Source organism: Schistocerca serialis, chromosome 4, assembly GCF_023864345.2.
Source record: "Schistocerca serialis cubense isolate TAMUIC-IGC-003099 chromosome 4, iqSchSeri2.2, whole genome shotgun sequence".
In the NCBI taxonomy this organism is placed as follows: Eukaryota; Metazoa; Arthropoda; class Insecta; order Orthoptera; family Acrididae; genus Schistocerca; species Schistocerca serialis.
In genome coordinates this window covers 491,547,546-491,570,759 of record NC_064641.1, presented here as the reverse complement: position 1 = coordinate 491,570,759, position 23,214 = coordinate 491,547,546, and the positions used below count along the sequence as shown (strand labels likewise).

The window sequence follows — 23,214 nt, the reverse complement described above, 5'->3', positions numbered from 1 at the left end:
AGCATATGCATGGATCTGTACAAAACATAACCACCGAGTAGCATTAAGGCATTGGTGGAAAAAGGTGATAAAAGAAAAAAAAAAAAAAAAAAAAAACATGTTGAGAAGTGGTAGATTGACAAAATAAGGAATGTTGAAAAATGAACTTGAAATTCTGAGGGGATAGTAAATTCTCAACTAAAGAAAAGTCCTGAAAGTAGTTGGTTAAAGGGAACAGGACTGTACTAAAGAAAAAATAATCAATATCCTACAAAGAACTTTTAAATATGGAATTCATCTGAAGAATATAACAAGGAAACGAATCAGTACATATCATACTCTGTCTCTGCGAGTATTCCTTTTGTGGTATGTACAGTTTTTTTTCTTACACCAACAGATTACACAGGAAAATGTAGTTGCAGTGACTTATCACCAGGATTACACATACACGGGACATTAAGCAGAGGAAGAACAGTCCAGGTCGAGATTGGTAATAGGCAAAGTTCATTATAGCAAAATCGTAGAACAGTCCTAATCAGCAAGTTGGGTCTTCATGACCATGAAAGATGCAAGAAAGAGCAGGGATGCAGTGGTGATATGCAGCCTGACCCATTAGGGCGGCAGCAGTGCTGGCAGCAAGTGAGGCCGGCATTCTTGTTTCGATCTCTCACTGGTAGTGCCAAATACAAATTCTGTGGCTGTGGTTGGGGTGTAAGCAGACATGCTACCACACCTTTATGCAGAATAATTAAGATAACTTTATCTTGATTAAGAGTAGATGTGCATATTGTTTTAAAAATTCTGTCAGCTAGACAAAAACAACAACATTTAAAGGAAAATATGAAGTAAAACTGCTTACTAAAGGTGAAATTATAATGCAAATAAAATATTTGAAATTTGTGTGAAATTATACTTCATAAAGGAATAATACATATCTGGATAAAACACAGACAAATTTAGAATCATTTGAAGCTCAGAAATCAGAAAAAGGAGCACACACACACAGACATTTGGACGGAAATCATGTTTAAGTGCGTCGCAGAAGGTTCATCAAACCACCTTCACAGTTCTCTCTTATTCCAATAAACTTACTTAAAACTAGACAGGCTAATGGAAATTTTCAAGGGAATGCTTGAGATATATAATGTTAGAGATGATGATGACGACGACGACGACGACGACGACGATGACGACGACGACGACGAGGATGATGATGATGATGATGTGGGTATTGGAAGGGAGAGACTTAAAGTGGATTTACTTCAAAGTAGAGCAAAAATAGACAACTGAAGGTGACATCAGCTTCCACAAAGGATGTCCGGATGTAGAATACAAGTAACAGCCAGGAATTACATGTGGAAAATACATCTTTTTTGTAGGCTGATGCTTGAAGGGAAGAAGTTCGAAGAGTGAGATGATAAATCATGTCCTTGAGAAGCGATTATGTTACATAGGTCAAGTTGCAAATTATGATCACTAACAGTTTCGTATTCAACAGCTCATGGGAGTAATGTAGCAAAATTATATGTATTTTACGGAATCCAAAATATTTTTTCATGTCTTGAAGACTTTTTTTCATTTTTATTTTGTATTTGCTCTATTGATCATTGTAGAACTTGTCCATAATACGATACTAAGTATTCAGAGAGATTTGGTGGTTGGAAAGTAAACAGTGACTGAATTTCATGCAGTCTTTCTTAAGTGAATTTAAACATAAATAATACATTATTAAATTTTATTATGTACCTAATAAAAGATTCATAGAAAATGAAAGATTCAATTGACCTTGCATAAACAACCTTTTTTTCCTGATTTTTAGGTCCCTGTGACACAGTCTCAATCCTGATTTAGCCCACAGCACTTAGACCTGCAACAGTCTTTCATCTCTCAGTATCTAACTACTAAGACTACAATGACTGAGCAAATTACTGTTTTCAGATTCAGATCCCAGAGAACATTTGTGTGGAGGGATGAGTTTAGTGTGCAGAAGTCAGGAAAAGGCTTTTTTTCACTGTTTATTTTGTACAAGCTCCTTATTGTTATCTTCACTCTTTCACTGAACTTTCTTCTGAGCTATAGTGATCTCAAGTGTGTTCAAATTGGGTGCTTGTTCCCAAATCATGAATTGGAGGAAAACACAAAGAAATTCTTGACCTTTTGGGAACATTGAACACCTCTAAACTCACATGACTGCTGCCAAAGCTGTATTTCTAAGCTGTAGCAATATCTCGGAAACTTTCTATCTCCTTCTTTACCTATGCTGTTTCTATATAAGGTTAATGTACAAGCTCTTTAAAATATACTTCATGGAAAAACTTGAAATTTAAAGAAGTAGTAATTTGTTGTCAGACAAACCAATTGATCAGCTTAGAGAGTGATTTTAGATGGGGCTTTCTTTATTGAGGTAGCATTTTCAGCAATTAGTAGTGTTCGAGTGTGTAAATTATGTTGGGGAGTTATTGTAGAAATAAGGCTTCATTACATAAAGTGGATAACAATGTTTCTGGGACAGTGCGGATTAGCATGATTTATTTTGAGATTAAGAAGTATTGTTACATCTAACTCAAAAGTGTCTTGTGTAATTATCAGATCTTTCATTGTCAGTTTCCTTTCAGATATGACAAGTCCGTCATGGCATGCAATGGAGACTTTGCATTGTGAGCCCCCACTGCCTATGCAACCTGGTACTGGCAAGTCACGTTGCAGTTTCACTGGATCTGGTGTTCTGGATGTTGCAGAACGTGTATTTGCTTTAAAACAAAATCTGGAAAGAGTTGCCTCAGATCCAACAGCTGTGGGATGGTTATCACCGTACAACATTCAGAAAGGATTTTCAAGCCCCTCACATGTAAAGTACTCGCACTGTATGTAGACTCTTTTTAGCTTTATAAGTGGAGAATTTTCCACCATAGTGCATTGTCTAGTGGGATAGTTGCATTGCATGATATACATTATGCTTTTATTGCCTTTGTTTTGTGCCAGAAGATTTTCTTTCATTATAGGAAATTGTTTCCACATTGCTTACTTTTCATCAACAACAGCACACACACACACACACACACACACACACACACACACACACACACACACACCTACACCTACACCTACACCTACACCTACGTACCTACCTACTTCACCTCATCTCACCTTGGCAATACTGACTGTTTGGACTGTCTCCAGGCTGATGGATGTGATGGGAAAAGAAATCATGGAGGCAACGGGGAGGGGCAGAGGGCTGGGAGGCGGGAAATGACTCACAGTAGTTGCAAACTGTAGGTTAACTCTTTGGAAATAATTACACAACTGTGTGGGTAAACTGTAAGTGGGTGGGTGGGTGGAGGTGGGGGGGGGGGGGTGAGAGAGAGAGAGAGAGAGAGAGAGAGAGAGAGAGAGAGTGGGGGGGGGGGGGGGGAGTGTCAGAATAAAACAAGAAATGAATGCATGATAGCAAGGAAGTGTGAAGGTGATTAGCTAATGTGTGATAAGGAAACTGTATCAAGTTTAGGTCAGGGATGGATGGAAGATGTGCTGCCGGCCGGGGTGGCCGAGCGGTTCTAGGCGCTACAGTCTGGAACCACGCAACTGCTACGGTCGCAGGTTCGAATCCTGCCTCGGTCATGGATGTGTATGATGTCTTTAGGTTAGTTAGGTTTAAGTAGTTCTAAGTTCTATGGGACTGATGACCTCAGATGTTAAGTCACATAGTGCTCAGAGCCATTTGAACCATTTTTGAAGATATTTTGGAGTGACATTTTCCACCTTCAAATTTCAGTGGCACTTGAGCTGGAATGGTAGATTCAAATGGCACAGGGATTGAAGTTGCTGCGGAAGTTGTTGGTATTGTGGTGTGCATCGTGTTCAGTAATTGGGAGGTGAGTTTTACTGATTGATTAGCAGTGGCAATTCCTGTTGATTCACAGCTAAATGCTCAAAAAACTTTTACATCACCTGAATATCTTTGAATGTGTGTGGCTTAGATTAGATTCAAGGGAAGCAAGAAGTGAAAGCCTTATGAAATTAAAAAAGTGTTAACAGTGAAGTAATAAACAAAACAATAACCAAAATAGAGACAGTGATATGAAAATCTGCTGCTGGGTAACTTTCAGTCGTATGTTAACTATGTAAGTCGTGAACCAGGGTCATCCACGTACTTGCGGCATGCTGAAATTGAAGCAAGAAAGACAAAACCAGGTTGTATGAAGAAATGCCATTGTAAGGGGTGAGGGCAGGATTTTTGGTAGTATGTTATTTCCCTTAGGACATAGAATGGTGTTGTTTCAGCCACAGTGAAAGAGGAAATACTGGTTGAAATCTGTTTTGCTGTGGTGACAGGGTTTTGGTGTTATGGAAGAAATGGCACAGTGAATTTGTTTCTGAACTAGCCGGACATAATCTTTTCTGTCAGTAAAGGCTCTGGCGAGATTGTTAGCAAGGAATAGCTGGCTCATTCAGTTCTTTTGTAAGTGATAAGCTGACTTCATTGATGATTGATTTGATTTCTTACATGTCGGTTTCACAAGAATATCATCATTTGAGTAACACTAAGACACTGCATTAAGTAGGAATCAGAACAACCACAGGGTTAACCAAAGAATACATTGAAGCACAGTCTAATAGTTGAGCACAAAATTGTCACATAAACATTAGTCTGGCTGAGGGCCCAGCGCCAACTTGTATACGGCTGTTTTGCACAAGGTGCAGTGTTTGGTGTGCTGTCTGTGTGCAACCTCTTTAGGCCAGTCATTGAGGTGTTTGCTGTTTGATTAAGTGCACTTACTCTACAGGGTTACACAACTTCTTCCCCCATGGAGAAAAGTGTTTATTGTGAAGATGTTCATGTCTTTATCGGAAGAGGATGACTGTCAGAGCAGATTTTGTGCCATCACAGGATAATGTGGTCTAAAATGTTGGAAGCAATTGTGAGGGCGGAGGGTTCTCTGGTTTGTGGTTGGTCACACATGGGCAGAGCTGGTCATAAAGTTGTGATATCCAGCCATCGGAGGTGTGCATATCACAGAGGCCTTGTCATCGGCAGTGATGGACAACCGCTGGTATCCACTTAGGGTGCCGGCCAAATCCTCAGTCCCATAGAGCAGAGCCTGGACAGAACTGCTGTGAGGTGGGTGTCAGCAGGTGGCCAGGCATTGGCCTGAGCAGATGGAGCAGTGTATGGGGCTTGTGGCCGTGAAACCGAGCGAGGTGGCGCAGTGGTTAGCACACTGGACTCGCATTCAGGACTACGGCGGTTCAATCCTGCGTCCGGCCATTCTGATTTAGGTTTTCCGTGATTTCCCTAAATCACTCAAGGTAAATGCCAGGATGGTTCCACTGAAAGGGCATGGCCGACTCCCTTCCCCGTCCTTCCCTAATCCGATGAGACGATGACCTCGCTGTTTGGTCTCTTCCCCCCAAACAACCCAACTCCAATAGTAGAACTAGTAGTAGTAATAGTAGTAGTAGTAGTAGTAGTAGTAGTAGCCGTGAAGCAGCTCTGCTGGGCTACCGTTCCTGACTTGAGTGAGTGTACATGAACTCAAGAAGCTATTGAGGACTTCCTCTGGAAAAGATTGAATGATATATTTTTTTCAACTGGTCTACCTCACTGTGGGACTGAAGATGAAAGGGAGGGGTCATAACATGCCAGATGCCACTCTTTTTTACAAAAATCTTCAAAATCTGGAGACACAAACTGTGGGTTGTTGCCTCTCACAAGCGAATATGGGTGAGGATGGGTGGTGAAGCACATAAGGAAATTTTGAGAAAGTATCAACTACTTACAAGAAGGAGTTAAGGAAGAGAACCACAAAATGAGCTTGAATACATTCCCAGGGGCACTGGAGGGCAGGCCATGGGGAAAGAGTGGCCTGTGGTGCTGCTTGGTGGGTGATGCACTATGACAGGGTGACACAACACATGTGATTAGATTGTCAATACCCAGCCAAAACACGTGGTTGCGGGCCAGCAATTTTGTACAAAAAACGCCACAATGGTTTGGTTAGATAAGGTGCATGACATCTGCCACAATGCAGATGGGATCACAACCTTGAGTACCGACTCTTCAGTAGTCATCACTAACACCCCATCAAGTACTGATAAGAAGTGACGGAGAGCATAACTACACAAGGGACCAATTCTCAACACAGTTGTTTATCTGGCCAGCCGTGTTGAAGAAATTGAACAATCTGACGTAAGATAGGATCAGCCATGACAGCTGCTGAAATCCAGGAACTGGTAAGGGAAAAACAGTCCACAGTGTTTTGGGCTTCGATGTCTAAATGGTAACACAAGAGTTAATTCTGATCAAATGCTGGATCAGGGCCATTTGGTAATCGAGGAAGAGCATCCGCATTAGCATGATGTGCTGTTGGTTGGAAATGAATCTCACACCTATAGCGTGACAAAAACAGAGCCTAGTATTGCAAGCGATGGGCTGCTTTTTCCAGTAAAGATGCTGAAGGACGGAAAAGGGTGAAGTGAAGTGTTTCCCTCCATGTTTTAAGTTTTATGTAGCTGCTGGCTCGCTCCTTGCAGTTGATGCTGAGTCGGAACACTTGATGAGATCTGTCACCCAACACGATATCTGATGTATTTACCCTTTTTTTAATCGGGTCTCCATAGTTCATTCTTTTGAAGTAAAGGTCCTGCTAATCAGTGCTTCTGAAGTCCTATGGGTAGCCAAAGAAAGGCTCGACTTCTTTATATTCTGCAGCTGTTATTCAGGCAAAATAAGATAACTTCTACTCATATCACAAAAAAGCACAAGCACGTCCACTACTTTTACAAACATATATTTTCTTGAATGGGTGTGTAAATCATAGAGTGACTCGTGAATTGGGGTAGTACACAACTTTTCATACAACATATGCCTCGAAGGCTGAACACGACATCAAAGATTTGTCACACACCCATCTTGTCTTTTGTTTTCATTCTTGGAGAGAGTGGTTGCTCCTTGATGGTCAAGCCACCATGAAGCTGCGACATCAAAACGAAAAAGGCTCCACCTGCAGAAGGTGAAGCTGTTTACTTGTTGTCACACCTTGCCATTTTCTCGTATGCCGCACATTCCGTTTAATCCCTGCACACATGCAAACAAACACCCATGCCCAGTACATGTTCTGCAACTTAGTTTCTACTTGATATTATTCTCTTACAATCATCTTTCCTTGTACTACATACGGAGTGTGAAATGTTGTTTACATAAATGGCAGATAACACTTCACATACCCCCACTTAAAGGAAAGGTATTGGGACCTCTCACAGTCTCAAAAAAATGATTTCTCATTAACGTACAACTATAACCAGCTAATTACTTAATAACACTTGATATGTTTCCCTTCTTTAAACGGAAATAAAACTTAATTTTTAATGATAATTTTTTTTGGTTTTGTTATTTCATTTCATGTAAATTGGGCTAAACAGTGTTGAGCTACTTGCGTATCTCCACCTTATTTACTTTGCTTGATGCAAGAAATTGTCCTCCAATGACCAGTCTCTATATATAGCGAGATATCACATTAATGTATACATGTATTATGATCCAACTTTAATAAACTTCTTAAACTTACTTATGATTTTTATTTTTTTTTTATTTAACAATGCATTGCCTTCAAGCCAGTATACTTGAGTGTTTCTTGTTTACATCTTCTATATGTACATAGCTAGTTACCTTCTACTCTTTCTCATATTTTATTACCTGAGGAGTCGCTTCTTGGGTATATACCTACTGTTTGGTCCCTAGAGTCAAATCTCAACACAGGCTCTAGTCAACAGGCATGGAACATTACTGTTCCAACCATTTTGTCTTTTCTATCAGGTAAGTCTATTCGATTATAGAACTAGTTTGGAGCAAACTTTTATATCATGACCACCAGTCATTATACAGATTCATACTTCTGTATTCACTGTACTTACACTCCTTCTAAGAGCAGTCACTGTGTAAAACCTCTGCACCATTATAGATGTGTGTGTACCATTATTTCCCTAAAGAAGTACATGGTACAGGTCATTCCCTCAGTGGATTCACCTGATCAAGTTATAGACCATCACTTCGATCGATCGGTCGGTCTAACCTTACCTCTCTCCCACCTACGTTAAATGGTGCAGGTGATTCCTCCCATGGATTCACCTGACCAAGATATAGGCCATTCCTCCAAAGGATCCCCTACCCTTTTCCTCTCCTACACCTCATCCGCTATTTGGGTATGCCCCACCTCAACTTCATCAGTTAACATAGTGACTAGATCCCTTTTTCTATCTTTTCTTACTCTAAATGAGAAGTTTCTCTCATAGTGGCTTTCTGCTGACATTACCTGGTTGCTCTCTATCTAAATATCTTAACTCCTCTCTTCTGATCGGTTATCGCTACGTACACATACTTTTCATGCTTATGTATCTTGCTTCTGCTTACTGATACTTATAGCTTATCCTTTACTTTCTTATAATTACTAGATTTAGACAATATAGGAGATTCTATTCCAGCTGTTTCTTGTGAGTACACCAGCATAACGTTAGCACTTCACTCCTGTTATTAAAATTTATTCCTCATGGACTTACTCCTTGTTTAATACTAGTTATGAGCCCTTCTCGTGCTCTTGCTACCTCTTAAGCTTTTGTGTCTTATTTGGCTATGCATGTTAACATGCCATCAGTTTGTATTGTCTTCCAACCCCTATGGACTCTTCTCCCCTGCAATGTGTGGTGTGACTAACATGTCATTTACTTAAACCTTAAAAAATAAAAAAAAACTGTTAGTCTATTGTTGTCATCATACATGAAATACCCGCCAATGCAATCCTACTGTTGTAAGTTGTAAATTCTACTATGTAGACTCAAAATTCAAGCTTTCGCAACCCACGGTTGCTTCATCAGGAAAGAGGGAAGGAGAGGGAAAGACGAAAGGATGTGGGTTTTAAGGGAGAGGGTAAGGAGTCATTCCAATCTCTGGAGTGGAAAGACTTACCTTAGGGGGGAAAAAGGACAGGTATACACTCATGCGCGCGCGCGCGCACACACACACACACACACACACACACACACACACACACACACACATATCCATCCGCACATATACAGACACAAGCAGGCATATGTAAAGGCAAAGAGTTTGGGCAGAGATGTCAGTCGAGGCAGAAGTACAGAGGCAAAGATGTTGTTGAATGACAGGTGAGGTATGAGTGGCGGCAACTAGAAATTAGTGGAGGTTGAGGCCTGGTGGGTAATGGGAAGAGAGGATATATTTGCCCTTCAATATATCTAGCAGGTTTCACCATATTTCACAGTTTTCAATCTATTTCAACATGTAGGCTCTAAATTTTTTATATTTTTGTGGTGAACATAAAATGGAAGAACTCTCAAAACTGCATGATTGAAGGTACAATTTCTGACAGTAGTATGTTGAGAAGTGGCTCAGTTAACTTGTACATCATTGACAAAAGTGACTGTCTTTTCAATTATGTACCCTACAGTATTACTGGTGGCAAAACCCACTTTTTTCCTTAATAGGTGTATTATATGACATAAAATTTTGAGATTTCTTTCTTGTTTGTTTACAGATTTGCAATTTGGTTATGTTGGTTGACATTATGAGTGTTCGTAAAATTGTTACCTAGGAGGAGAAGAATAAAATTCTCACACCAACTTTGACTTATAGCTTCTGTGCCTATTATGCTTTATACTCCACCACTTTAGGAATTTTGAATGTTTGTGGTGTGGTGGCTGTGCTGGCTGTTGAGTGACATAACAAGACTCCAGCCAATAAGAGCTCACTAGCTGGGAAAGGGTGTTTCTTTGATTCTGACTGAGCATATTCTTCAAGACAGTGTGTTTGAATTTAAAAGGGTGACAACTAATATTGTTTCTGAATACAGTACATCGGAAATACATGCAAAAGGCGAGACAGAGTTATAAGTAGCCTAAGAAAAAGTGGTGGCTGGGCCTGTTCATCACGTATTCGCTCAGTCCAGAACACTTTGTCTTGATTGCCCTGTTTTTCCATTGCTGCTACAACTTAGCAGTAGTTGTATCATAATTGTGCGATGATGCTAAATGTTGCAAATTTTGTTGGCAACGCTAATCGTGGATTACATCAGCATTTCCTCTGCAATGGCCTAAAATATTCCCTTAACTTCGCCACCACCCACAGTGTGAACTGTCTGTCTTTTGTGCCACTTATAACTTGTTCAGTCACATCAAATGTCAATAGGAAGAAAACAGGACAAAGTCAAGTGAGATGTCGAGTAAGAACGTAGAATGGAGGTACAACTTTCCAGGAGGAAATGTAAAATCGGTCAATTTTTAGCATTGACCTTACAGGTGTTTTACATGGGGTATCAATTTATGACACAGAATCGGAAAAAAACAATGTAAAGTTAGAGAACATAAAATCAAAGTTCCACGGTAACTTCTTATTCTGAATTCCAGAAAATTTAGGTGACTGTATTCAGAGCTTATGCAGAGATATTGTGGGTTAAAGCATTTCTCTGCTAGTGTCATACTGCTATAATTTCCTCCACTTTCTATTACTATCGTATGATCATAGGGCTAAAATTGTTCTCATTCTTTGCTTTTTGTATACTACATGTACATTGGACACCTTCAAAATATTCCTTGAAATGTTAATTTATAATTAAGTTTATTAACTAAGCTCATGGCTATCTTCGTAAATGTACTGATGCAATTATCATTGAATAAACACTATATGCTATGTGTGCAGGTGATTGGGGTTGTATTTTTTTGCCAATAGCTCTATTTCTGGAAGAAGTGGTAGTAGAAGGTATAATATTAATAAAAAAATAATAGAATAGTCAAAGAAGATAGAAACTGTCCTCGAGAAAACTAAGCTACAAATATAGAAACAATATAACTCGGACTAAACGGTGTGAACGTTTTTGGGGCCTTAAATTTTCTAATAATATATATATACCATCCTTTATCTTTCCCTGTGTCAGGTTCTCTTGGATATACTGCTTTTGTATGTGGTACATTCTGTACTTTAGAAGGTCTGCATAACTGGCGGACCTCACATCCAACAATTTTAACTGCAAACACGGCCAATACAAGGAGCTGCAAATCAAAATGATAGATATTTAGAAGGTCTACTACAATGCTGAAAAAATTTGCATATTTCCTTCTTTAAATTTGAGCTATAATGAAAATCACATACTAATACCAAATTGTTTATTTTAAAATTTGATACAACAGTCTTATTAAAAGTTCTGTCTCTTTTTTTTTGTGCCTGTGTAATCAAATTCTCTTGTACCTTGTGTCATGGTCACCAAATGAACTGTTGTTCTTGTTGATTTAGGGCTTTATGGAGCTCCTGGCTTGCACCTTGTAGGTGAAGCTGAGTCGGAACACTAAATGTGGTGTCACCCAACGTAATATCTGACATATTTACTTTTTTAAGCCAATCATGCTAGTTGATTCTCTTGAAGTAGAGGTGCTGCTAGTCAGTGCCTTTGAAATCCTGTGTGTAGCTGAGGAAAGGCTTGACTTCTTCACATTTTGCAGCTGTTATTATAGCAAAAGAAGATAACTTCTACTCATGTCATGAAAAAGTTCATCTATTATGTTTACAAACATATATTTCCTTGAGTGGGTGTACATATCATTAGAGTAACTCATGAATTAGAGTAGAATACAACTTTTCATAAGACATATACCTCAAAGGTGCAACTTGAAATCGAAGATTACAATATATTTTATTTGTCGCAAAACAATCTTGTCTTTTGGTTTCATTATTGGAGAGTGTTATTGCTCCTTGATGGTCAAGGCACCAAAACATAGAAGGCCTACCCACAGTAGGTGAACTCATTTACTTCTCGTCACACCTTGTCGTTCTCTCATATTCTACACCTCCCGTTTAGTGTCTACGCATATAAAAACAAACACCCATGCTCAGTATATGTTCGGTGACTTACTCCCTACTTAATATTATTCTGTCATTATCATCTGTCCGTGTACTACACAAGGAATGTGAAATGTTGTTTGCCTAAACGACATGTAACATTTCAAGGGAAACTAGAGGTTTGTGATCAGTGATTAAATGAAATTTAGAACTATAAAAATGTGAAATGTTTTGATTGTGTACACAAGAGCAAGGGATTCTTTTTATATCTGTAAGTAGCACTATTAGGCCTGATTCAGAGTTATGGAAGCATACACAATAGGGCATTCAGAACCATCTGCATGTTTGTGCGCGAGAATGGCCCCAAGGCCATACTGGGAGGAGTCAGTGGCTAAAACAGGCCATTAGCCCAGTCTGAAAGTAACAAAGCACAGTACTGGATGTAATTTTGACTTTAATACAATAAAAGCACACTTGCAGATGGGTGACCAGTGAAAAGGAACATCTTTACATAAGAGAGCATGAAGTGACTGAGCTGCTGCCTGCTGCTGCTTCAGGACGAAATTTACAGTAGTATGCATGCATTCTTGCTGAGAAATGCCTGCTATGTTTTTCATTGGTATGATGCAGCAAAGCCGTAATGGCATCGACATACTGGTGTAAAGGTGTGATGGCAGCATGCGAGACTTCAGAAACAAGATGGACAAATCACAGTTTTTTCAACTGTATATTATCTAAGTTACATTTCAACCTGGCAGCCTGCAGCACTGTGAACAAAGTGGAAGGTTCCACAAGTGTTCGTCTGTTGAGGAACCTGTTGTTGCGGTCTTCAGTCCAGAGACTGGTTTGATGCAGCTCTCCTTGCTACTATATCCTGTGCAAGCTTCATCATCTCCCACTACCTACTGCAACCTACATCCTTTTGAATCTGCTTAGTGTATTCATCTCTTGGTCTCCCTCTGCAATTTTCACCCTCCACACAGCCCTCCAGTTCTAAATGGGTGGTTCTTTGATGCCTCAGAACATGTCCTACCAACCAATCCCTTCTTCTAGTCAAGTTCCTTCTTCTAGTCAAGTTGTGCCACAAACTCCTCTTCTCCCCAATTCTATTCAATACCTCATCAGTAGTTATGTGATCTACCCATCTAATCTTCAGCATTCTTCTGTAGCACCACATTTCGAAACCTTCTATTCTCTTCTTGTCTAAACTATTTATTGTCCATGTTTCACTTCCATACATGGCTACACTCCATACAAATACTTTCAGAAAATCTATACTCAATGACACTTAAAACTATACCCAATGTTACCAAATTTCTCTTCCTCAGAAATGCTTTCCTTGCCATTGCCAGTATACATTTTATATCCTCTCTACTTCGACCATCGTCAGTTATTTTGATTCCAAAATTGTAAAACTCATCTACTACTTTAAGTGTCTGATTTTCTAACCTAATTCCTTCAGCATTACCTGACTTAATTCGACTACATTCCATTATCCTCATTTTGCTTTGTTAATTTAATCTTACATCCTTCTTTCAAGTCATTGTCCATTCCATTCAACTGCTCTTCCAGGTCCTTTGCTGTCTCTGATAGAATTACAATGTCATTGGCAAACCTCAAAGTTTTTATTTCTTCTCCATGGATTTTAATACTTACTCCAAATTTTTCTTTTGTTTCGTTTACTGCTTTCTCAATATATAGATTGAATAACATCAGAGATGGGCTACAACCCTGTCTTACTCCCTTCCCAACCACTGTTTCCCTTTCATGCCCCTCAACTCCTACAACTGCTATCTTGTTTCTGTACAAATTGTAAATAGCCTTTCGCTCCCTGTATTTTACCCCTGCCACCTCCAGAATTTGAAAGAGAGTATTCCAGTCAACAGTGTCGAAAGCTTTCTCTAATTCTACAAATGCTAGAAACGTAGGTTTGCGTTTCCTTAATCTATTTTCTAAGATAAGTCGTAGGGTCAGTATTACCTCACGTGTTCCAACATTTCTACAGAATCCAAATTGATCTTCCCCGAGGTCCATTTCTACCAGTTTTTCCATTTGTCTGTAAAGAATTGATGTTAGTATTTTGCAGCCGTGACTTATTAAACTGATGCTTTGATAATTTTCACATCTGTCAACACCTGCTTTCTTTGGGATTGGAATTATTATATTTTTCTTGAAGTCTGAGAGTATTTCACCTGTCTCATACATCTTGCTCACCAGATGGTAGATTTTGGTCATAGCTGGCTCTCCCAAGGCTATCAGTAGTTCTAATGGAATGTTGTCTACTCCCGGGGCCTTGTTTCGACTTAGGTCTTTCAGTGCTCTGTCAAACTCTTCACACAGTACTATATCTCCCATTTCATCTTCATCTGTGTCCTCTTCCATTTCCATAATATTGCCCTCAAGTACATGACCCTTGTATAGACCCTCTGTATACTCCTTCCATCTTTCTGCTTTCCATTTGTTGCTTAGAACTGGTTTTCCATCTGAGCTCTTGATATTCATGCAAGTGGTTCTCTTTTCTCCAAAGGTCTCTTTAATTTTCCTGGAGGCAGTATCTATCTTACCCCTAGTGATATATGCATCTACATCCTCACATTTGTCCTGTAGCCATCCCTGCTTAGCCATTTTGCACTTCCTGTCAATCTCATTTTTGAGACGTTTGTATTCCTTTTCGCCTGCTTCATTTACTGCGTTCTTATATTTTTCTCCTTTCATCTGTTAAATTCTATATCTCTTCTGTTACTCAAGGATTTCTACCAACCCTCATCTTTTTACCTACTTGATCCTCTGCTGCCTTCAGTGTTTCGTCTCTCAAAGTTACCCATTCTTCTTCTACTGTACTTCTTTCTCCCATTCTTGTCAGTCGTTCCCTAATGCTCTCTCTGAAACTCTCTACAGCCTCTGGTTCTTTTAGTTTATCCAGTTCCCATCTACTTAAATTCCCACCTTTTTGTAGTTTCTTCAGTTTTAATCAACAGTTCATAACCAATTAGTTGTGATCACAGTGCACATCTGCCCCTGGAAATGTCTTACAATTTGAAACCTGGTTCCTAAATCTCTGTCTTACCATTATATAATCTATCTGAAAGCTTCCAGTGTCTCCAGACCTTTTCCATGTATACAACCTTCTTTCATGATTCTTGAACCAAGTATTGCCTATGATTAAGTTATGCTCTGTGCAAAATTCTACCAGGCAGCTTCCTCTTTCATTCCTTACCCCCATTCCACATTCACCTTCTACATTTCCTTCTCTTCCTTTTCCTACTATCGAATTCCAGTCTCCCATGACTATTAAATTTTCGTCTCCCTTCACTATCTGAATAATTTCTTTTATCTCATCATACATTCCTCCAATCTCTTCATCATTTGCAGAGCAAGTTGGCATATAAACTTGTACTACTATGGTAGGCGTGGGCTTCGTGTCTGTCTTGGCTACAATAATGCATTCACTATACTGTTCATACTAGCTTACCCTCGCTCCTATTTTTTTTATTTATTATTAAACCTACTTCTGCATTACCACTATTTGATTTTGTATTTATAACCCTGTATTCATCTGTGACTATGTGCGGTGGCCTCATGAGTGCAGCCATGGAGGCGCACACTGTCTTATTATGTGTGCTCACTGTATAGTCTTACAACAGGAAACACTGTTCACATCCATTCTTATGTCTGATGAAGGAGATTGAGACTTGCACACAGATGCAATATGTCTCTTTTTTATAATGGTTGCATATCACCCATTGCTTTGGGCAAGTAGCTCACACATTTTGAACAAAAAACTAAGGGTACGATGGGAGAGGTGCACTGGCTGCTGTTTTGACACTGATTGCTTTTGCTGCTTAGCCCCATGTGGCATGGAGTCTGCAGTTGCATGACCACAACCTTGCTTCCCCTCCCTCCGCCTCTCCCCTTCTTGAGCCAACTGATGGCAGCTGAGGAGGAAAGGAAGCAATGACAGTTACCTCTTCTCATGAAGCTTCTATCTGATTTTCTGCTGCCCTACATACTTCAAAAGACTGAGAATGTTCACTTCTGAGAGAGAGGGATTTTCACATTGTAAAGCACTGCTCACAAGCTTTACTATCAGGGGCCAGGCGTATTAATAGCATTATGAACCATTGATTCAGCATATGAGATCTGGTTGGCCTCAGTAACAAACTGGCAATGATGACTAAGCCCATGAAGTTCTGCTGCCCAAGTTCTGTATGACATTGTGGCTGCTTTTGAAAATGATAGAACCTCCTGCGAGCAGCCAAAACATGAGTACATTTTCTATGATGATTAGAAAGCAACTGACACATTTAATCAAAAGAGAGACTGGCAGGTTCCTGAAGAGGAGCTAGCTGACACAAAAAGTGATAAACACAAGGAGAAATCCATGACAGAAACAAAGTCGTAAAACACTTTAGGATTGGCGACTTCAAAACTTGAAAATGTTGCTGAAGGCATTTTTCATGTGCATTCCAATCTTCCGCGGAATTGTATTCCGGAGTGTGCAGCCATTCCAATCATTCTGAAATGGAACAATCATGTGAGTGTTGTGGTAGGGAAGGCTAATGGTCAACTGTGGTTTATTGGAAGAATGTAAGAAAAGTGTGGTTCATTTGTAAAGGAGATTCCATATAGAACACTAGTGTGATAGATTATTGCATACTGCTGTAGTGTTTGGTTTTTTCATCAGGTCAGATTAAAGGAAAGCATCAAAACAGTTCAGAAGTGGGCTGCTAAATTTGTTATTTTAGGCCATTAGGTTTGACCAACATGTATGTATTACATAATGCTCCCTGAATTCAAGTGGGAATCAATGGGAAGAAGAAGAAGAAGAAGAAGAAGAAGAAGAAGAAGTTCTTTTCATGGAACACTTTAGAGAAAGTTTAGAGGATCAGAAGTTGAAGCCGACTGCAGAAAGATTCAACTGCTGACAGTGTACATTTTCCATAAGTACATGAAGATAAGAGAAATTGGGTCTCATATGGAAGTGTGTGCACAGTTGTTTTGCCCTCACTCTTTTTGCAAGTGGAACAGTAAAGGAAGTAGCAGTGGTGCAAGATAACTTACACCATACGCCATATGGAGTCTTGTGAAGTATGTATGTAGATGTAGTTCTTGAATTAAAATTCTGCACTAGTTTGTTTTAGATTGGAGGGGAAATAAATATAGATTTAAACTTATTTGTTGCCATAGTAAATGAAATTGTCATCTTTGTGCATTCTGCATTTAGTTATGTAGGTTTTTCTTACGTGAATAATAGTAATAATAATGCTAAATTTGTCTTAACTGATGCGAGTTTGGACTGACTAATTTTTATTTAATTTAACCTTGTTCTCTGAATCAGTTGCTGCAATTTTGTACAGATCTCCAGACTTAAAATTAAGTGGTATGTAGGAGTACGAGGTTTTTATAACTTATTTTCAGAATCTGAATACTTTAAACTGTCTCCATATGAGTCTAAACCTAGAGATAAACAAGAAGTTAAACATTTAAGCATTGCATCTTAGGGAGAGAAATTTTTGGGGGCGTGAAAGGGGGGGGGGGGGGGCATTCGCACACATATGCATCGAAGGGTGCTCTCGCACACCTATCCCTTCTCAATGTTTTCGTTATGCTCATTCTATTAATGTCTTCCATTAGTATTTTCCATTACCATTTTAAAAATATGTACAACACCATCTAATGAAAAGGATAGTCCCTACTCACCATATGGCGGAGATGCTGAGTCGCAGAAAGGCACAACAAAAAGACTGTCAGAAAGTTATCTTTTGGCCAACAGGACCTTTGTGAAAAATATACATCACACACACACACACACACACACACACACACACACACACACACACATGACCACATTCTCTGGCAGCTCCAAGCTGCCAGAGACTGTGGTCGTCTGTGCATGAGTTATGTTTGCGTGTGCGTTTGTGTGTTTTATCTATTTTTGACAAAGGCCGTTTTGGCCGAAAGCTAACTTTCCAACAGTCTTTTTGTTGTGCCTTTCTGTGATGCTATATAGCGAGTAACAGCTATCCTTTTCATTATATTGTTACATTCCATCCTGGATTTTCCATTGTCTGATTTTGTACAGCACCATCTAGTATTTTCCATTATCATTTTAAAAATATGTACAGCAGTCACTGATAATGTCTGTCTCAAACATTTGATGACGATTAAATCATGCACACTCATCTGTAAACAACAAAATCTGATGTATTATTATTCTACAGGTGGAACATGCAACAGCAGAGGTGGACCGAATGTTGGCAGAATTAAAATATATATCTCGTGATGCTCAAAAAGCACTTTCTGAGATTTATGATGAACATACTGTTTCTGAGTGGCTGGATACATACATTAACCCTTTGCAGCAAAGACTGGTGGCAATGTCTTCAGCCCGTGAACGCCTACTGGATATGTCTCACTGGCCACGTCGTCCACTTGACGTTCGCCATTCTTCATCACTCTCACAAAGTAAGTACATGCTAAAATATATAAATGCCTTACAAAGATAAAACATGAGGACTATGGATGAGTAATATCAGCTCGTAGTATATAAATTAGCAAATATCTCAAATATGTTATGGTGTTATTAAAAAATTCTGAGGGAGAGGGTAATTTTACTATAGTAAGCTCTATTTAAATTGGCAGAGGGCAGGTGTTTTGATTCACAGTACTGCCAAATAAATATTCTTAACAAGAGTTTCTCTTAGCAAAATTAATGTACTCTTGAAAATTCCAGGCAGTTTTAATTGTTTGTCAGCCAGCAGGACTATGCATTTTTCCATGTTTCAAGCAGAATAGACACTAATGTGTAGTCTGTCAGGAAGTTTCACTATCACCACGTACATTCAACTGCTGAATGGAAATGTTCATTGTGAACATTTTTGTGTAACATATATGAACCTGTCTTGCAATATGTACTCTTAAAATGCCACTGTGGTAGTTGAACTGCTTGTTGAAAGAATAAGGGTTTAGATAAATAACAAAATATTTGCTACAAATTAATAGTGATATGAAGGAAAGGAAAGTAAGAATCGGTTTGCTTATTTATTTGCATAATACCTCTTTTTAACTGTGGAAAATTAGTTCCCCATTTGTTAAGTAAGTACTTGTTAAACAGAAAAACCCTGATATATTGGATCGTGATCTCTGCGTGATGACTATGTAGGGGGTCCAAACAAAATGTTTAGTTTATGAACTGCAAGACAGTTCTTGATGTTTTCTAAGGAGGTTCTCTATTTCTTTATGGCATTTCTCTGCTATTGTCTACCAGTTGAAGATATTTTTGAAACTTCTTCCTATCTAATTTAGGTAAGATAAATACCACCTCATAATGAACAATGTGGATATGATTTGATTTGGCAGTGTAGTTTTTTATGTATAATATTTTCACCTAGGTGTCATTTATTTTACCCATCAAACGTAGTCTTCCATGTTCAAGTATAAATCAAACAATGGAAAATCCAGGATGGAATGTAACAATATTATGAAAAAGAAAATTGCCACTCACCATACAGTGGAAATGCTGAGTCGCAGATAGACACAACAAAAAGACTGTCACAAATAAAGCTTTTGGCTAGTAAGGCCATCATCAAAAATACACACACACACACACACACACACACACACACACACTTACGCATGCAAATGCAACTCTCGTGTGTGTGTGTGTGTGTGTGTGTGTGTGTGTGTGTGTGTGTGTGTGTGTGTGTCCAGCGTCTGCTTTTGACGAAGACCTTACTGGACAAAAGCTTTATTAATGACAGTCTTTTTGTTGTGCCTATCTGCAACTCAGCATCTCTGCTATATGATTAGATTAGATTAGTACTTGTCCCATAGATCATGAATATGACAATTTGTAATTATGTGGAACGTGTCAGGTTAATAAAAGGTGTCTATACAAGATAACTTCCCTTTTCATAATAATGTATCAAGTATAAACATCAAATAACTGTTAGGTAAGTCTGTATAATAAGCGAAATTGTAAAAAAATTATGGGAGTGGCACATGTTGTTAATGGAGCAATCACAATGTTGTTGATGGGAAATCCTAACATCCCCCTTTTTTTTATTAAATTCTTATTCTTTTGTACTTGTCATAGTTGCTTGGGGGTAAGGTTTGTTTGGTACATCACATGTGCCTTGTGCTTTTGTTTGATAACTTTATGCCAACTTTTGCTGTTTCATATGCTGCTGCCTTTATTGCATTTTGAATGTTTGAATCAATCTCCAATATTATTAAAAATGTTTGGTTCTTAATTCCATTATTCACATGTTTTGATATAATTGCATTTAAAGGTGAAAACTATCTTGCTTGTGAAAAATTTCTGGTGGTAGTCAAATGCAAATCCGCAAATACATGGAGTGATATAAATCATCGCTCGTGAAACAACTCAGTTTTGCCATTAGAGAAGAGAGAGAAAAACTGAAGTTGTGAAAGAGCTAAAGAAATGTGAGTGGACCAAAGACAAAAACAAGCATCTCAAGGCTGAAAGTGAATTCTTCAAAATAGGTTGCTCCTTGTTTAAAAAAATGTCGTCATACCAAACAGCAAAATAGATATTGAACCAAGAATCAGGACCCAACAATTACATATTAAATTTGAGAGAAAGTGCAACAGACAGCTGTAACAGGAATCCCACAGGTGTTTCTATCCATATGGGAACATATTCCATTATAGAAAATCTTAACCACACACAGAATCTAATTCATATGGTCAGAAGCACCTACTTGACTTGGAGTGATAATCAATGGCATTGTGTGTGGAGGTCAGAGTGTGACAGCTGTGTGCATAGAAGTAAAGGCAATATTAAAGAACAAAGCAATAAATTAGGAGTCTATACATTGATCCCAACAGAATTTCTAGGTGCAAAGTGTCTTCCTAAAGGTGATTTACATCATGATACGATAGGCCTAAAAAATTTAGGAAAATGCTCTCAGATCCTTGCCACATTATAAAAAATAAGTGAAACTGGTTACTACTGATGGGGCGATAAAACATGCAGCAATAAGAAAGACAAAGCCAAACCATTATTTGGAAAGGAACGTGCTAGAGACTATAGATAAGAGTCAAACAGGATATATTATGCACTGGAATATAAATGGCTTAAGTACTGATACTTCAAGTAAGAAAAGCTCTAAAATAGATGGATTGGAAATATTCTGTCAAAATGTGTCAATATTATGAAACGGAAAGTTGCCACTCGCCATACAGTGGAGAAGCTGAGTTGCAGACAGGCACAACAAAAAGACTGTCACAAATAAAGCTTTCGACCAGTAAGGCCTTTGTCCTCGCCCACAATTACTTCTCCTTTGAAGGCATTACCTACAGACAAATCTGGGGTACAGCTATGGGCACCCACATGGCACCATCCTATGCCAACCTATTCGTGGGCCATCTAGAGCAATCCTTCCTAAACACCCAGAATCCTAAACCCCTCACCTGGTTAAGATTCGTTGATGACATCTTTGCAATCTGGATCGAGGGTGAGCACACCCTATCCACATTCCTCCAGAACCTCAACAAATTCTCCCCTATTTGCTTCACCTGTTCCTACTGAACCCAACAAGCTGCCAGCCTAACCCTACAAGCTGCCAACCTAGATGTTGACCACCTCAAAAATGGCTTCGTCAGTACCTCCATTCATATCAGACCCATTAACTACCAGCAATACCTCCACTTCAACAACTGAGTCCCTTCCATACAGCCTAGCCACTTGTGGGCATTGCATCTGTGGTGATGAGCAGTCCCTCTCAAAATATACCGAGGGTCTCACTGAAGCCTTCACGGACTAATTATCTTCCCAACCTTGTACAGAAACAAATCTCACATGTCTTCTCTTTCCAGTCTCCCACTGTCTGGCCACAGAAGAGCATTCCCCTCATAACTCAGTACCACCCAGGACTGGAGCAGCTGAATTACATTCTCTGCCAGGGTTTTGTCTATCTCTCGTCGTGCCCTGAAATGAGAAATGTCCTGCCTTCTATCCTTCCCATCCCTCCCACAGTGGTATTCCGCCGTCCACTGAACCTTCACAATATACTCATCCATCCTTACACAACCCCTGTGGCCAACCCCTTACCTCATGGCTCATATCCCTGTAATAGACCTAGATGCAAGACCTGTCTCATAAATCCTTCCACCACCACCTACTCCAGTCCAGTCATACATCACCTATCCCATCAAAGGCAGGGCTACCTGTTAAACCAGTCATGTGATCTACAAGCTAAGCTGCAACCACTGTGCTGCATTCTATGTGGACATGACAACCATCAGGCTGTCTGTCTGCTTGAATGGCCACCTACAAACTGCGGCCAAGAATCAAGTGGACCACCCTGTTGCTGAACACACTGCCAAACACAATGTCCCTCATTTCAATGAATGCTTCACAGCCTGTGCTATATGGATCCTTCCCGCCAACACTAGCTTTTCTGAATTGTGTAGGTGTGAACTTTTCCTGCAACACATCCTACATTCCCTAACCCTCCTGGCCTCGACCTTCATTAGTCATTGGCCTCACCCATATAGCCCCTTCCCAATACCCATTCCAGCACTACGCAGCCTTCATTCCACAATTGCACACCCATTTGTTTTACTTCTCTCCTTTTTCGCTCCCCCCCCCCCCCCCCCCCTAATCTCTCCCGTACCCTCCGTCTAACCTGTAGCACTTAACTGTCCGCCACCCTTACCCTATCAACTCCCCCCCCCTACCCCAGCCTCCTCCTAACCTCCATCCCCTCCTGACTTCCACCCAGTCGCCACTCCCATCGTGCACTGGTACTGCTGCTCACAGTGTGCCTACAGTTGCTTGATACTGCAGTCGTGTGTGTTACTTTTGCACGTGTGTGTGTGTGTGTGTGTGTGTGTGTGTGTGTGTGTGTGTGTGTGTGTGTGGGGTCTATTTTTGATGAAGGCCATACTGGGCGAAAGCTTTATTTGTCTTCTTGTTGTGTCTATCTGCAACTCAGTATTTCCGCTATATGGTGAGTGGCAACTTTCCTTTTCATAATATTGTTACATTCCATCCTGGATTTTCCATTGTCAGAATGTGTTGGAGTTATTTGTTCAATGAGCACTGGTTCACTGAGTACACAATTAAAATTTTGAACATAATCAGAAAATGCAAGTTAGGAAGAAGCTTTTGCAGAAGAACAAGTCATGTGGAGACTCATTTATACTTCTTCATTGTGATACAAATCTAAAAGACTTCTCCGAACATGTAACAATTTTTTTTCATTCCATCACCGAAAAATTCTTCAGACTTCTCTTGAATCTAGGACTTGGAAGCTACCTTCACCTTGCCACCCAGGGTGTAATGATTACCCTTAAGGTCTCTCTTGAGTATAGGGAAAAAAATAAAAATTGAAAGGTGCAAGATTGGGGAAGTGAGGAGGGTT

At 39.5% G+C, this 23,214-nt stretch overlaps 1 protein-coding gene across 1 annotated transcript in view; it reads left to right on the top strand.

Moving 5' to 3' along the window:
• Window positions 1-23,214, top strand: part of LOC126475209 (hexosaminidase D-like) — a 181,904-nt gene that overhangs the window by 74,581 nt on the left and 84,109 nt on the right. The window contains exons 5-6 of the mRNA XM_050102865.1: window positions 2,595-2,827; window positions 18,046-18,289. Of these exons, the coding sequence (XP_049958822.1) occupies window positions 2,595-2,827; window positions 18,046-18,289 (477 nt within the window). The remainder of the gene's footprint in view (window positions 1-2,594; window positions 2,828-18,045; window positions 18,290-23,214) is intronic.